Raw genomic sequence first — 14799 nt, 5'->3', positions numbered from 1 at the left:
TTCACCACTCTTTCCTGGCAAGGTACCCTCTCAATGTTAAGGGCATGTGGCCTAGTATTACCCAATATTCCTTGTCAGCCAGGTTGTATGCCTGGATAAAGGATCTGGTATGGATTAAGGGGGGACCCCATGTGTCCCCGTTTGGCTGTCTGTGCCATGGTGACTCACAAACCTTTATATTCATATTTTTGTTTTTGTTGTGCTCTTTGTTCCTTTCTTAGAGATTTTCCTTTTCCACAGAATCATTAAAACCTAACAGAGGGTCTAACTCTTCTCCACTCTTGTGTTTTTATATTGCTATTTGTGCCTGTGCTGCAAAAATGTGACCTCACAGGTGCATTTAGACTTATCAAGTCCATGTGCAATGCTAACCCACAGTGGTTTAGGGCAGCTCATTCATTATGAATGAGCTGCCCCAGTGCACCATAACAGACCAAAAAACTGACATGACCTTTTTTTTTTTTTTGGTAGACCCTGGTGCACCACAACACATGGCATTGGGTTGTGTTTCCATGTATTTTGCATTGGCAATTACTATACTGTAGAGTGCACTGAAGTACCAATCCCTATAAATCACATCTCTAACAGAGGTGTGTGTTAGGGCATGTTACAGTAACATGCGTTTATTTGAACACAGTAGTCTCAAGGGGGGCACAGGTAGCTTTATGGATTTTAATTCTTCCCCATTATACAAAATAGCCATTTTGGCTGGTGTTGCTTTTCAAGAACCATATCAAAACATAGACTGGGTTTTAATTTTGGTAATCCATTTTAGCTAGCATAGCAACAGATTTTGTAAACCATTTATCGGCCAATTTCCCAGAGGCAAATATGGTTTTACATAGGGAGCTGTAATAATGTTTGGGTACAACTAGATCTGACAGAAAACCTACTATAGTGTACACTCACCCAACATATAAAACCTGAATATATGTGGCCCTAAATCAGCTACTCTAGGAGAGGCCTAAAAAACCAAGAACATTTACCAGGTGCCAATGCATTTAGGACATATTAGGATATTTTTGTATGTGTTTATAAGAACAGTCTGTGTTAAAGATAGAATACTAAATATGTGATCTGTTGGTATGAGTATCATAGTCCTTTATACACAAACAATTTGCTCTAGTATTACATGTAGCTAGTCTATTGAGAAAGTCACTAGTTATATTCTTGTTACTGGGTTGCTCTATATACTTGTGCATTGATAAACTATTACAAGATTTAATTTTACATTGTGCTGACCATGCTAACATTTGTCATAAATAATTTAGATTTGGCAACAGGTTTACCTACCTTTGTAATAAATGTGGCTAATGTACATAAAATTGGATGTTTCATCAAATGATGTCAGTCCAGATTTTGTTTTTTTGGGTAGTTGATTATCCAAAAATTCATTGACTACATTTACTGCCCTTTCTGAATTTGTGAAGTTTACAGCTCTTATATACAAGTGATCAGCAGATGGTTCCAAGTCATGAATATAGGTTTCAGACAAGGGGACCCCTGGAGAGACAAAAATGCAGACTGTTTTCCACACTGAAATGCTGCCATTTTTAGAAAAGAGAGCTCTGTCAATGGTTTTTAATTTTGACATTATTTTTAATCCATTTACTTGAGAAGTGCAGCTTGTGCTTCCAGATGGATGTTCAAACCCTAAAAGTTCCTGCAAACTCATAGCAGTTTCTTCAGAAGCACCAAGATAAAAAGACACCATTGACCAATAAAAATTTGTTGAGGGCAGAAGGATAGTGTTACTTGTATATATTTCTTTCAAAGCCTCAAAGGCTCGAAGACCCAAAACATTAATAAGCGAAGTCAGAAAGCTTTCAAGGTAACCAAAATGAAATGCTCCTGGATAGATTTTGACTTTCCATATTTTCTCTTCAGATGTGATCTCTGTATCAATAGGGATTGGCAGGAATGTTTTTTCTATTGTGTTATTTTGTGTTTGTATATGTTCACATTCACTTTTGTTGTACGCAAATAGGTTGAACGGATGAACATAGACACGATTGCATGTGGATAAGTCAAGGGACGCAATCAAGCACAACAGAATATTTTGGAGATGCATTGTTAAATGCAGATCTGTAAAAATAAAACAGTAAATATGTTAAAAACTCTTTTTTTTTTCAAGCAGACACATGTTAGCATTTAATTTACAGATTGGTGTTGTTAAAAAGAGATTTATTAAGAAACATTTTAATTTTGTTTTTACTTTTCTTATGTCCACTTAGATATTAACCACTTGCCCTCCTGACAATTTACCCCCCTTAATGACCTGGCCATTGTTTGCTATTCGGCACTGTGTTATTTCAACTGGTAATTGCGCGGTCATGCAATGTTGTACCCAAACTAAACATATGTCCTTTTTTTCACACAAATAGAGGTTTCTTTTGGTGGTATATGATCACCTCTGGGTCTTTTATTTTTTGTGATATAAATGAAAAAACATTTTCTACTTTCTGTTAAAAAAAAATCCAATAAACTCAAATGTATTCATAAATTTAAGCCAAAATGTATCCTGCTACATGTTTTTGGTAAAAAACAAAAATCCCAATAAGTGTATATTCATTGGTTTGTGTGAAAGTTATAGCATCTACAAACTATGGTATAGATACTAGAATTTACGCAGCTTTTACTTTCTGACTGCCTATCACATTTCTTGAGATGCTAAAATGCCAGGGCAGTACAAACACCCTCCAAATGACACCTTTTTTGAAAGTAGACACCCTAGGCTATTTGCTGAGAGGCATTTTGAGTCCATGGAACATTTTTTTTTCCACAAGTTTTTGGAAAATGACAAGAAAAACCCACAAAATTATTGCTCACACATGCCATAGGCGCATACAGGAGCCTGAAATCCAATTATCCCTTTTGCATGGTGTGTAAATTCCTCATTTCACTTCCTCACTACCTATCACAGTTTGAGAGGCTCTGAAATTCCAGGATAGCACAACTCAGCCCCCCCCAAATTACCCCTTTTTGGAAAGTAGACACCCTAAACTACAGTGGGGCAAAAAAGTATTTAGTCAGCCACCAATTGTGCAAGTTCTCCCACTTAAAAAGATGAGAGAGGCCTGTAATTGGCATAATAGGTAGACCTCAACTATGAGAGACAAAATGAGAAAACAAAATCCAGACAATCACATTGGCTGATTTGGAAAGAATTTATTTGCAAATTATGGTGGAAAATAAGTATTTGGTCACCTACAAACAAGCAAGATTTCTGGCTCTCACAGACCTGTACCTTCTCCTTTAAGAGGCTTCTCTGTCCTGCACTCATTACCTGTATCTATGGCACCTGTTTGAACTTGTTATCAGTATAAATGACACCTGTCCACAACCTCAAACAGTCACACTCCAAACTCCACTATGGTGAAGACCAAAGAGCTGTCGAAGGACACCAGAAACAATATTGTAGACCTGCACCAGGCTGGGAAGACTGAATCTGCAATAGGCAAGCAGCTTGGTGTAAACAAATCAACTGTGGGAGCAGTAATTAGAAAATGGAAGACATACAAGACCACTGATAATCTCCCTCGATCTGGGGCTCCATGCAAGATCTCACCCCGTGGGGTCAAAATGATCACAAGAACGGTGAGCAAAAATCCCAGGACCACACGGGGGGACCTAGTGAATGACCTTTAGAGAGCTGAGACCAACGTAACAAAGGCTACCATCAGTAACACACTACGCTGCTGTCAGGGATCACGGCGGCTCCTCTTCCAGCGCACGCGCACTGGCGGCGGCTCACGCCGGGACACAAGCACTAGGTCCCGGCGGGCCGCAGCTGACAGGACGCCGCGCATGTGCAGTAGGAGCCGCAGGCGCGCTTCGGGCGGCCAATGACAGCCCACGGGCGCGTCCTGGATGGCCAATGACAGTGCAGGGCGCAATATTTAAAGATGCCCTGCACTGTCACTAATTGCCGCAAGGTCTGTCTGTGATCCTGAGTTTCTGTACCTGCATTTTGACCCTGACTACGCTGCCTTCTCCTGTGCTTTGACCCGGATTGTCCTGACTACGCTGCCTTCTCCTGTATTTGACTCGGATTGCCCTGACTACTCTGCCTTCTCTTCTCCTGATCCTCGGCTTGTTTGACCTATCTGCGGACTGACTTATCCTGCTGACCCTGCGTGTGACCTGACTACTCTTTGCCTGCCGATTCTGTACCTCGCTTACCCCACGGGACCGCTGCTTGTGACCCATCCTGCTCGGTCCCGCCGTCCTCCTCACATCTGGCTCTCCCGGTACCTATACATCCCCGGAGGTTGCCTCTGCCACTGGTGGGTCTGCTCAGAGGTCATGACCTGGCCCTGGTCTGTTACAAGTCCATCCCCACCATCAGGGGCCCTGGTGAAAGCACAGACCGGGACTTAGATTCCACACTTTGGGTAGGTCTGTCCAGTGGGCTGCCGGAGGCACCACCTGGCGGATCATAACAGCCGCCAGGGATTTAGATCCTGCAGTGCCAGACGTGTCCCCCTGCTTAAGCCAGTACATGTCTGGGCCCGTCTGAACTTTGCTAGAGAGCATTTGGATGATCCAGAAGAGGATTGGGAGAATGTCATATGGTCAAATGAAACCAAAATAGAACTGTTTGGTAGAAACACAACTCGTCGTGTTTGGAAGAGAGAGAATGCTGAGTTGCATCCAAAGAACACCATACCTACTGTGAAGCATGGGGGTAGCAACATCATGCTTTGGGGCTGTTTCTCCGCAAAGGGACCAGGACAACTGATCCATGTACTTTCCCACAAGTTTTTGGTAAATGAGAGAAAAAAACTTTTTACACACAATTGTCATTCAAATGTTTTATTGCTCACACTTGGTGGAATTACACCAGAAAACACATTCTGCTACTTCTCCTGGGTATGGGGATACCGCATGGGAGAGACTTTCGCAGTCTAGCCAAGTAATATCCTTAGGTGACGCTTTAAAATCCTTTACAGGCTACCACTTTAGATTTACACAAGAGGTTCTACTGCTATAAATACTGCCCTTGATCTGACGTTCACGGCGATACCTCACATGCATGGTGCAACCGCTGTTTACATATTGACACGGGGGCCAATGCCTTTTGTGCGTGAGCGCGGGGGGGACAGGGGTGCTTTCATTTTTTGTTTATTATTATTTAAATTTTTTATGTTTACACTGTCCCTTGTATGTATTTATTTTTTTGATCACTGTTTTTGTTATCACAGGGAATGTAAATATTCCCTATGATAGCAATAGGCAGTGACAAGTACTCTTTTCTGAGAAATCAGGAACAATTTTTTTCCCCTCCAGGAGCAAATTGGATCATGCTTTCTTGGGTTTTTTGCCTTCCTCTGGATCAACTGTGGGTGTAGGATTATAACCTTTTTTTATGGTTGAACTGGATGGACTTTTCTCTTTTTTCAGCCAGACTTACTATGTAACTATGTAAATCTGGAGTCTATTAGACTCTAGATCTCTCCTCTGCTCTTAAAGCATCTGATCACACCAAGATTAGTGTGATCAGATGCATTCCTATTTTAAAAATGGTCTTGTTTATATCCTGCAAAACCAAAGTGATGAAATGCTAAGAGTTTCCGGTTTCTTAGACCATAGAGATGATTGAAACTGTTCTGGTCTCTAATCAGCTCTATAGACAGCAGGCAGAACCACCAGCTACATTCTTCGGTTTCCTGGTGGGATGGGACTGTCCTAGAAAGCTGTGGAAGGCGGCGAAGGGGGGGGGGCATCCTTTTTGACTGCTTGTAAAAGCAATACAGTGGCTAATTAGCCACTAGGATTGCTTTTACATGAAATCCGACCATTGGCTGAAGAGAACAATAGCAGGATGATGCCTCTAGCTGCAGGAATCATCCCGGTATAACCACTCAAAGTCCAGCAGTGGTATACCCACTATTAGAATACACTGCTCTGCAACCACCCACTTCTAATGTCGGGGCATACATATAATGTTTTTTTTTTAACCACTCAAAGTTCGGTGACATACCAGTACATCACTGGTCCTTGTTGGGCATATATGCAATGTTTTTTTTTTCATGCAGTCTGTGGGCTGAACAAAAAAAGAACCTAAGATATTCCTCCATTCACATCGATCAATGTAGATGAAGAAATCTCTGCCAGAAACAAATATATGCCGAAACATAGGGGCGATCCACCCACTGATCTCCCCAGGCCCCCATGTTTGGGTATTTATGTTCTTTCTTTAACTGCGGATGAAAAATCTCATCCAGCAGTGCTGCACGCACTGACATATATTCTGAGAACAAGACCCTGTTGCTGTCAGAATAAACAGATCGGTGCTGCCGCTAAATGGTGTTCTTGCAAAGCAAACAACAATGGTTAACAGTAAAACACAGGAATAATAGAACATTAACTCAATAAAACAACAACTTTTTTTTAGAGTTTTTATTTATTTTATTTATTTATTTTCATTTTTTTTTTTAATTTTTAGTAAAAGCCTCTGATTTTAGGGTCTCTCAAAATGTGATAGTCAGTTTCCTGACTAGCTAACATCTTTAGAGACCCTGTGTGAGAATGGAGAATGAAATATCTGTGTCAGAGGTGGGGGAAAAAAGTCCATCTAGTTAAACTAACAGAAAAAAATAAATAGAAAATATAAAACCTCCTATACCCATGGTTGATCCAGAGGAAGGCAAAAAAACCCTTTAAAGCATGGCCCAATTTGCTCTAGCAGGGGGAAAATTTGTTCCTGAATCCCCTGAAGGCAATTGGATATTCCCTGAATCAACAATCTCTGATATTATCACCTATACATATTAATATCCAGTTATATTTTGTGCATTTAGGAATGCATCCAGTTCTTTTTTTTAAAACAATCTACTGAGCAAGGCAGAACTAGTTCTTGAGGGAGTGTATTCCACATTTTCATTGCTCTTACTATGAAGAAGCCTTTCTGTAGGTGGAGGTTAAATTCTCTTTTCCTCCAGATGTAAACAGTGCCCCTCAAGGGGCGTACAATCTAAGGTCCCTAACTCACATTCATACATACACATACTAGGGCCAATTTAGACAGGAGTCAATTAACCCACCAGCATGTCTTTGGAGTGTGGGATGAAACCGGAGTACCCGGGGGAACCCCACGCAGGCACAGGGAGAACATGCAAACTCCAGGCAGGTGGTACCGTGGTTGGGATTCGAACCAGCGACACCAGTGCTGCCAGCAGGAAGTGAAAACGGAAGTGATGTAACATTCTTTTGCTGTATGATGAGACAACTACAGTTTCTGGGAAAACACCTGTTAAGCACAAACACGGTCAACATGATCAACTGACCAAAAGTGACAAAAGGACATTGCGCAGAATTGTGACCAAGAATATGAAAAAAACTGCTGCAAAAGTGACTGCAGAGCACAATCTAAATCTTCCCAGGACTGCGACTGAGCTCTGCATTCATTAGACATGTGCGGTTCAGTTTGTTCTGAATCGAAATGTGGATGAAATTTTCATTATTTGAATATTCAGATGTAGCTGAATCTCCGAATTACCATAGTAATGAATTTAAACAAATCTGAAATAAGGAAACTAAATTTCATCCAACATTCGAATTGCATTGAATTCGAATCGAATTTGAAATATAAACATATTGCCAACTATTGCTGATTTCCTTCAAAGACTATGTGTAGTAGTGTTAGAATATAGCCTTATTTCAATATTTGAATTCCAGAAAGAATAGAATAGAAAATAAAAGAATAAAATAGAATCTAAAATAAAGGAATAGAATAAAATAGAATCTAAAATAAAGGAATAGACAAGAATAGAACAGAAAATAAAAGAATAGAATAGAACAAATAGAATAAAATAGAAAATAAAAGAATAGGATAGAATATCAAAAAGATAGATCAAAATAAAATAGAATATAACAGCCTTCCGAAATTCGAATTTCGAAAAGAATCGAACCAGTTATTCTTCACAATGAATTTGGATCAATTTGATTTGATTCGAATCCATTGGAAAAATTTTAATTTGGTCATAAACAAAACAAAATGAATGTTACGAATTCAATGTAACGAAATTAGTAGCTTATTGAATCGATCCAAAATGAAACAAATTTTTCCATTCTGCATGCGTTTAGCAGTCACTTTTTTCAGCAGTTCTTTTCTTATTTCAGGTCACAATCCTGTGCAATGTCCTTCTGTCTCTTTCGATCAGTTGACCATTTTGAGCATGCCTATGTTTATCAATGACATTTTCCCGGAAACTGTATATATACTGTATACTGTATATTTTACAAACATATGTTATATTAGAAGAATAAACACATCAAACCACAATTATAACCCTATATATCAATAAATAAAAACTAGCTCTCCAGCATATGAGGTTATACACTCTTAACTATGATTTCTCAGTCTCACTAATACATAGCCATCCATCCAGCAATCGTAATATTAACCCTTTGACGTCAACCGCCTCCCGGCCCTTTAAGGGTTCTAAAAAGGTTATGGTTGGCTGTCACAGCGATCACATGATCAGAAAGCTCCTGATCGCACGTATGCATTGGGAACTTACAGATCACCACCAGCTACCGTGCTGGGAGAGTGCAGGGAGCGCGCTCCCAGCACGGTAAGTAGCTTGAACAGGGCCGCATATATGCGGCTGCTTGGCATTGAGGCTCACCCACTAAGTGGCTGTATATATATGCACGTGTCCAGCATCAAGAGGTTAAAATTGTCACGTATTCAAAATAATATTAAAAAACAAGTGCAACATATGACCATACATAACCATTTTTGGTGGCAGAATGAGATGGGAAACATAATATCTTACCACATTCATCTAATATACCAATATTCATCAGAGAGACTATCTTCATGTAGAGCCAGGAAAAGGTTTGGAAGTGGAGTAGTAAAGTGTGTAAAAGTATAAAAAAATAAGGGGAAGGATGGTAAAAAGAAAAGGAATAGAAGGGAGGAGAGGGGGATGAAGGACAGTAGGGTAAAGGAATAGAGAGGGAGAAAAAGGAGAGGGGAAAAGGGATGTGGGGGGGGGGGAGAAGGAATAATTGCAAAGGAAACATGGGGAATGTAACCTGTCCTGGGTACAGTGGTCTAGAAATGCCACTGGCTTTTTTAAGTAAACTTGTTTTGCCTGCTTTTTAACTTTTAAAAATATTTTTTTTTCTGTTGTTTATGCTTGTTTTTGGTGAAAGCGCATGATAAATGTTAAGCTGTTTTTTTTGTAATGTTTAAGCTGGTTTTTTTTGCAAGGCAAGGCTTTTCATGTGCATGCAAGACAAGGAGATTTGAGGTTATTCATAGGTATGCATGCTGCCAGGTTATATAACATTACTGGTGTTCAACCTGAATAGTTCAGGACTGTCTGCAAGTGTATTAAATTACACAGCAAATTTCTATTACCTAACATTTTTTCATTTTACACCAGACTACAGTTTTCAGCATTGAGTCATAATTTTTTCCACAGATAAACAAACTGTTCTGAGCAAAACAATATATATATTGCTGATTTATTTTTTGTTCTGATTATATATTTTCCTCGCTAAATGTGTTCAAGTAAAGAAATGTCATTAGCTTCTCTGCTGTTTATTAGCTAATTTCCTGTTCATTTTACAACATGGTAAAGGATATCATTGTATATACAGAGTGTATTTACAGTGATATAATAAATCAATATGTACCTGTTTTGTTTGAGGAAATCTAAAAAAATCTCCTTTAGGTACAGTTTCCTAACTACAGTCACAACTGCATCAAAATTCAGGTAAACCAAAGAATGGAAAAATAAGAGTTTCTATAGAATAACATGTTTGTAATGAAAGCAAAAAGGCAATGTGTTAAAAAGGGAAAGAAGGAAAAATAGAGGCTAGGGAATGATCAAGAAAAAAATAAAATTTGGGCATGGCAGCTGGGTCTATTTGTCATTCAGAGTGCTTGGTACAGTTCCTTGAAAAAGTATTCATACCCCTTGAAATTCTCCACATTTTGTCGTGTTATACCAAAAATGTAAACGTATTTTATTGGGATTTTATTTTATATTGTCTGCATTTTGACATTTTCTGCATTTTGTCATGTTACAACCAAAAATGTAAAAGTATTTTATTGGGATTTTATTTGATAGACCAACACAAAGTGGCACATAATTGTGAAGTGGAAGGAAAACGATAAATGGTTTCCAAAATGTTTTACAAATAAATATTTGAAAAGTGTGCTGTGCATTTGTATTCAGCCCCCCTGAGTCAATACTTTGTAGAACCACCTTTTGCTGCAATTACAGCTGCAAGTCTTTTTCTGTATGGAATGCAGCTTTGGTAAAACCACTTTGTGTTGGTCTATCAAATAAAATCCCAATAAAATACTTTTACATTTTTGGTTGTAACATGACAAAATGCAGAAAATATCAAGGGGTATGAATACTTTTTCAAGGCACTGTAGCTTATTGTTTATCATAATCCATACAAGTTTAGGTTTTACCAAAGCAAAGTTAACTTTGTCACAGTTCCAAGAAAGAGCAAAAGAAATGTTAGCAGCCATAAAAAAGAAATCGGAAATATATTTCTGTGAAACTTCAGGAATGTATAGAATTGCCAAATTTTAAATATTTTTAAAAAAAATTTAAGTAAAATTTTATCATCTTATACTTTAAATAATCTTGCATAGTAACCACGGTGTGACTTTTCGTGACCTTGCATTTGTGTAATCAATATTATATAATATAATCAATTTGTTATTTTAAAAAAGAAAAATATTTTAACTAGTTAGGCAATCTGTTATTGCCTGCATTATACTAAAAATTATTAGCATGAAAACATGAGGCACCTCTCACTTTTTTTTGTAAAAAAAAAAAAGGCATTGAGCTAATAACCAGCTATATAACTGCTTTCTTTTTAAGCTTTAAAATGACAACTGAAATCTCAAAACAAATTTTTTTAGCAAATTGTAGGCCATTTTTTGAGGTGTACAAGATGCTTAGCCACAAACAGAAAATGACCCAAGGCATATATGGGTCAAGAGCAATTTTCTAGTAATAAAGCAAATAACTGGAAAATGATCAGAAAAATTAATATAGCAAAAAATAATGCACGTATTTGAAGAAGCAATTACTTTTGACACATATGTTAGATTATAGAAGTAATTCAGTCAAATATATCCTATAGGTTGCCTGTAGACATGCAGGCAACAATTATTGAAGGATAAGCACAATTCTTGCCAAGACATCCAAAGACCATTACAGAGTTGAAACTTGTTTCCAAGAAAGTAGTTATTAAAACCCTGCAGTCTGTTTGAACACTGGTTAATATTTTACATCGTGAAAAATGTTCTTTAGAATATTTTTATTTAATTGAATAGCAATCCATTGCCTTCTCCATGCAATATAACCCTTGTGATTTTTATATTATGTCATTCAAAGATTTTCAGTTTTTATGAAAAAAACGTTTTTGGGCAAGATCATTACTTTTGTAATTAATAGCTCGGTATACCACTAAAAATGAATAGCATGAAAACATGAATGCTCCTACTTACTTTTTTGAAATCTCTCCTTTCAATTAAGTGTCCTTTCTTTCTCTTGAAAACTGACAAAAATGTATTTGCTTCAAATATTATATGAGAAGTTGCATAACTCCAGTTACTTATTAGCCCAGATTAGTGGGCCACCCTATGTGCTCAGAATGTTCTGTGAACACTTGCTGTTTATATATGTCTTTTTTTTTTTTTGCACTATCATCATCCGCCTGACCTCATGAACCGCAGAGAGAACAAACATCAAATGTTGAACCTTTTGTTTCATATTATCTTGGCATGATGCACAAAAACAAAATAAATAGAGTTCTTTCACAAGAGTAAAAATTTGTCTTCTCCTGTTAAACATTTTATTTCACAAAATTTGTTTTTGATGTTTACTAGTTTCAGAGTACAAGCACAGCGATGCAAAACGTACAAATGTAAATTTTTAGTAGTAGTACTTTCTTTAAAGCGATATTAAAGGTTAATTTAAAAAAAACATACTATACTTACTTGCTCTGTTCAGTGGTTTTGCACAAGAGCAACCCTGATCCTCCTCTTCACATGTCCCCCACTGGCTCCCTTGGCTCCTCCTTTTCTCCAAGTGCCCCCACAGAGGCTGCTTGCTATAGGGGCACTCATGCGTGCTCACTCCCAAGCTCCACTCTGTGTGTCCATAACACACAGAATGTGGCTCGACCCTGCCCCAACTCCCTCCTTACTGGCTGTGATTGACAGCAGCGGGAGCCAATGGCTCTCACTGCTGCCAATGAGAAGACAGAGAACCTGGAAGAGTGTTTTTCACCTTCATGCATAGAACACATGAAGGTAAGAAGAAAAGCTTCAAACTTTAGAACCAATTTAAAGAAGTATTTTTAAATAAAAGCAAACATGAAAAACCAAATTATTTACAATGTTTCTAAGGTTAACTTTACAATTAGTATGTCCAGTGGTGGTGTCAGGGCTCTAAAAGATTGTAGTGAAAGATGAATTTGGTAAAAATATCAGTGCAGTGATTCCTATACTGTGCAGAGCAGTACAGTGATACCTGGCTGATTAGGGATGGCTTTGTTCTATCCTTCTACATTTAAATACTACTACCACTGGACGAGCGTATGTGGGTATGGATGCCTATTCATAGCCCTATTTATGAGTCTTTGGTCTGGATGGGTCAGGACATTCTTCTCCTTCCCAGTTGTCCCTTTGCTCTTTCCCGCGCTTCCTTCTCCCCTAATCCCCCACCCCTCTTTTTATTTGTTTATATATATTCTCTGCATTTTTCGATTGTGCCCATTGATGTGATCTCTAGTTCTTGCGGGGCCTTCACATTCTACCAAGGCTCTTGATGATTTACAACATTGGAATTACCATAACTCTCGGAACTGCTTCTTTTTCTTTCATATTTCATTTTATTTGAAAGCCAATTCATATTCATGGACAGATGTCTTTCAGGTAGAAGCACAAAAAAATCTAGTATCTAAAAAGATAAGTTCACGTTTGGGAACATGTTCCATGTTCCACCTGTTTTTAGGTTGGAACATGTAACATGTTCCCATAGCTGCAGCCACACCTGCCGCCCCCCATTCCTCTGACAGATAGTACGGGGAGAAAGTTTACCGTACTATCTGTCAGATTTTAAAACAGCTCCGTCCACACGACCATGTCACTTATTCACAGTGTTCTGTGAATGAGTGCCTTCAAGTCCTGGCAGCCTTAGCAGCTGTCACTTTATAGTTTTCAATGATCTACCATGGCACTGTCGAGCACCGTGGTAGTTCATTAAAGCTTCCTATCAGAATATCTGCTTGACCATACATTGGATCGTACAGCCCGCAGATATTCTGAGAGGTCTGCCGGAGACCTGCATGGCATCAGCGATCTACTGATGACTGCTGCAGTGCTTTCCAGGCACCTGCAGACAAAAATAATAAATGTACATTTGTTATTTTGTCAAAAAGGTGAACTCATCCTTTAAATGCTTATATGCAGATTTTCCTTTGCATAAAAAATCTTTATAGGCTTGCAATCGACCTCTGAATTTTCTAGCAAACTTGACTTCTTCAAGAAGAGTCAATTCTCTAACACAGCACAAATAAAGCACATCATAGCACCCTCTTCCTCTAGGTGTGTCTAATTACTGTCTGTGCTGGCCAAGCTACTTCACCCCTCCCTTCACCTTACCTCTCTACTTTTATGTCACTTGAGTGTTAGCTATGAGTCTGCTGGGGTTGGTGATATTATATCCAAGATGGCGGTGCCCAACAACAGTCTCAGCACTTTTGCCTGTCTACATAAGGTAAATAACTTGCTTAACCTAAATTATAATGTAATTATATATGATAAATGCACATCTCTCTAATCTTATGAAAATATTGATATTGATATGAATGGTGTTGTCTCTATAAAATCTATGTCCTGATAGAACTTTTTTGGGGTGTTGTGGGGAAGGATTAAATCTCATTCCAGGTATATACTGCTATCCAGGGGTGTTTTAGAGGTTTCAGCTTACTTGCTCTCCCAGTAACAATAGTTTTACCAGACAGCACGCAGGGTAAAATTTCTAATAGGGATGAGGTTCAAGCTTGTTGAAATACAAGGTTTGCAATGAACTCAACTTGGTCGCGGTTCATCGAATGGGCAAGCTTAATGACAAGGTTTGCATGCTAATACTGCTGCAAACCATTCATTTAGTGGCAGTAATACTACCTCCACTAAATTAACACTTCCCACATCTAGGATTCAAGCAGCCACACAGAATCATTAGCTGCTAGGAGCTAGAACCATATTCTAGCCCAGTGGAAGGGAAGATTGGAGCTTGGAGATTGAACAATATTCTTTTTTTTTTTTTTTTCTGCATTGGTACAAGAATCCAGCTCCCCATCCTTTGCCTGTATGTCTTGAAAATGGCTATCAATGAAGCTAGCCAGCTGTCATTTTTGCTTTCATACATTCTACAGGTGAGCCACTTCACAGGTTTAAGGTATCTCCAAATCATGTTATTTAACCACTTCTCCAGTGTGATCAGGGAGTCTGGGACCACTGCAATCTATCTATATGGCTGCCACAGAGGAAAGGAGGCCCCTCATTCCCCGTGATAAATGAAACTGGTAGCAACAAAGATTTTGTCACTTTCAGTTCTGGTTTGTTTGATTATTATTATTATACAGGATTTATATAGCGCCAACAGTTTGCTCAGTGCTTTACAATATAACGGAAGACAATACAGAAACAATACAGTTCAATACAAGAGAGATAGGAGGGCCCTGCTCCTTGGAGCTTACAATCTAGGAGATGCTTTTGAAGGCAGAAGAGAGATCTGTGATAGATCT

At 38.5% G+C, this 14799-nt stretch overlaps 1 protein-coding gene across 1 annotated transcript in view; it reads right to left on the bottom strand.

Annotated features, from left to right (window-relative positions):
* Positions 1-11619, bottom strand: part of AGT (angiotensinogen) — a 35281-nt gene extending 23662 nt beyond the window's left edge. Inside the window, exons 1-2 of the mRNA XM_089668543.1 lie at positions 11492-11619; positions 1294-2085 (exon numbers count right to left, since the gene is read on the bottom strand). Of these exons, the coding sequence (XP_089524669.1) occupies positions 1294-2071 (778 nt within the window). The 5' untranslated portion in view covers positions 2072-2085; positions 11492-11619. The remainder of the gene's footprint in view (positions 1-1293; positions 2086-11491) is intronic.
* Positions 11620-14799: the final 3180 nt, after the last annotated feature.

This window comes from Staurois parvus, unplaced genomic scaffold (genome assembly GCF_062004578.1).
Source record: "Staurois parvus isolate SC_StPar_1 unplaced genomic scaffold, SC_StPar_1.0 ptg000059l, whole genome shotgun sequence".
NCBI lineage: Eukaryota > Metazoa > Chordata > Amphibia > Anura > Ranidae > Staurois > Staurois parvus.
The sequence above is the reverse complement of the archived record's forward strand: the minus strand, read 5'-3'. Positions and strand labels throughout refer to the sequence as shown.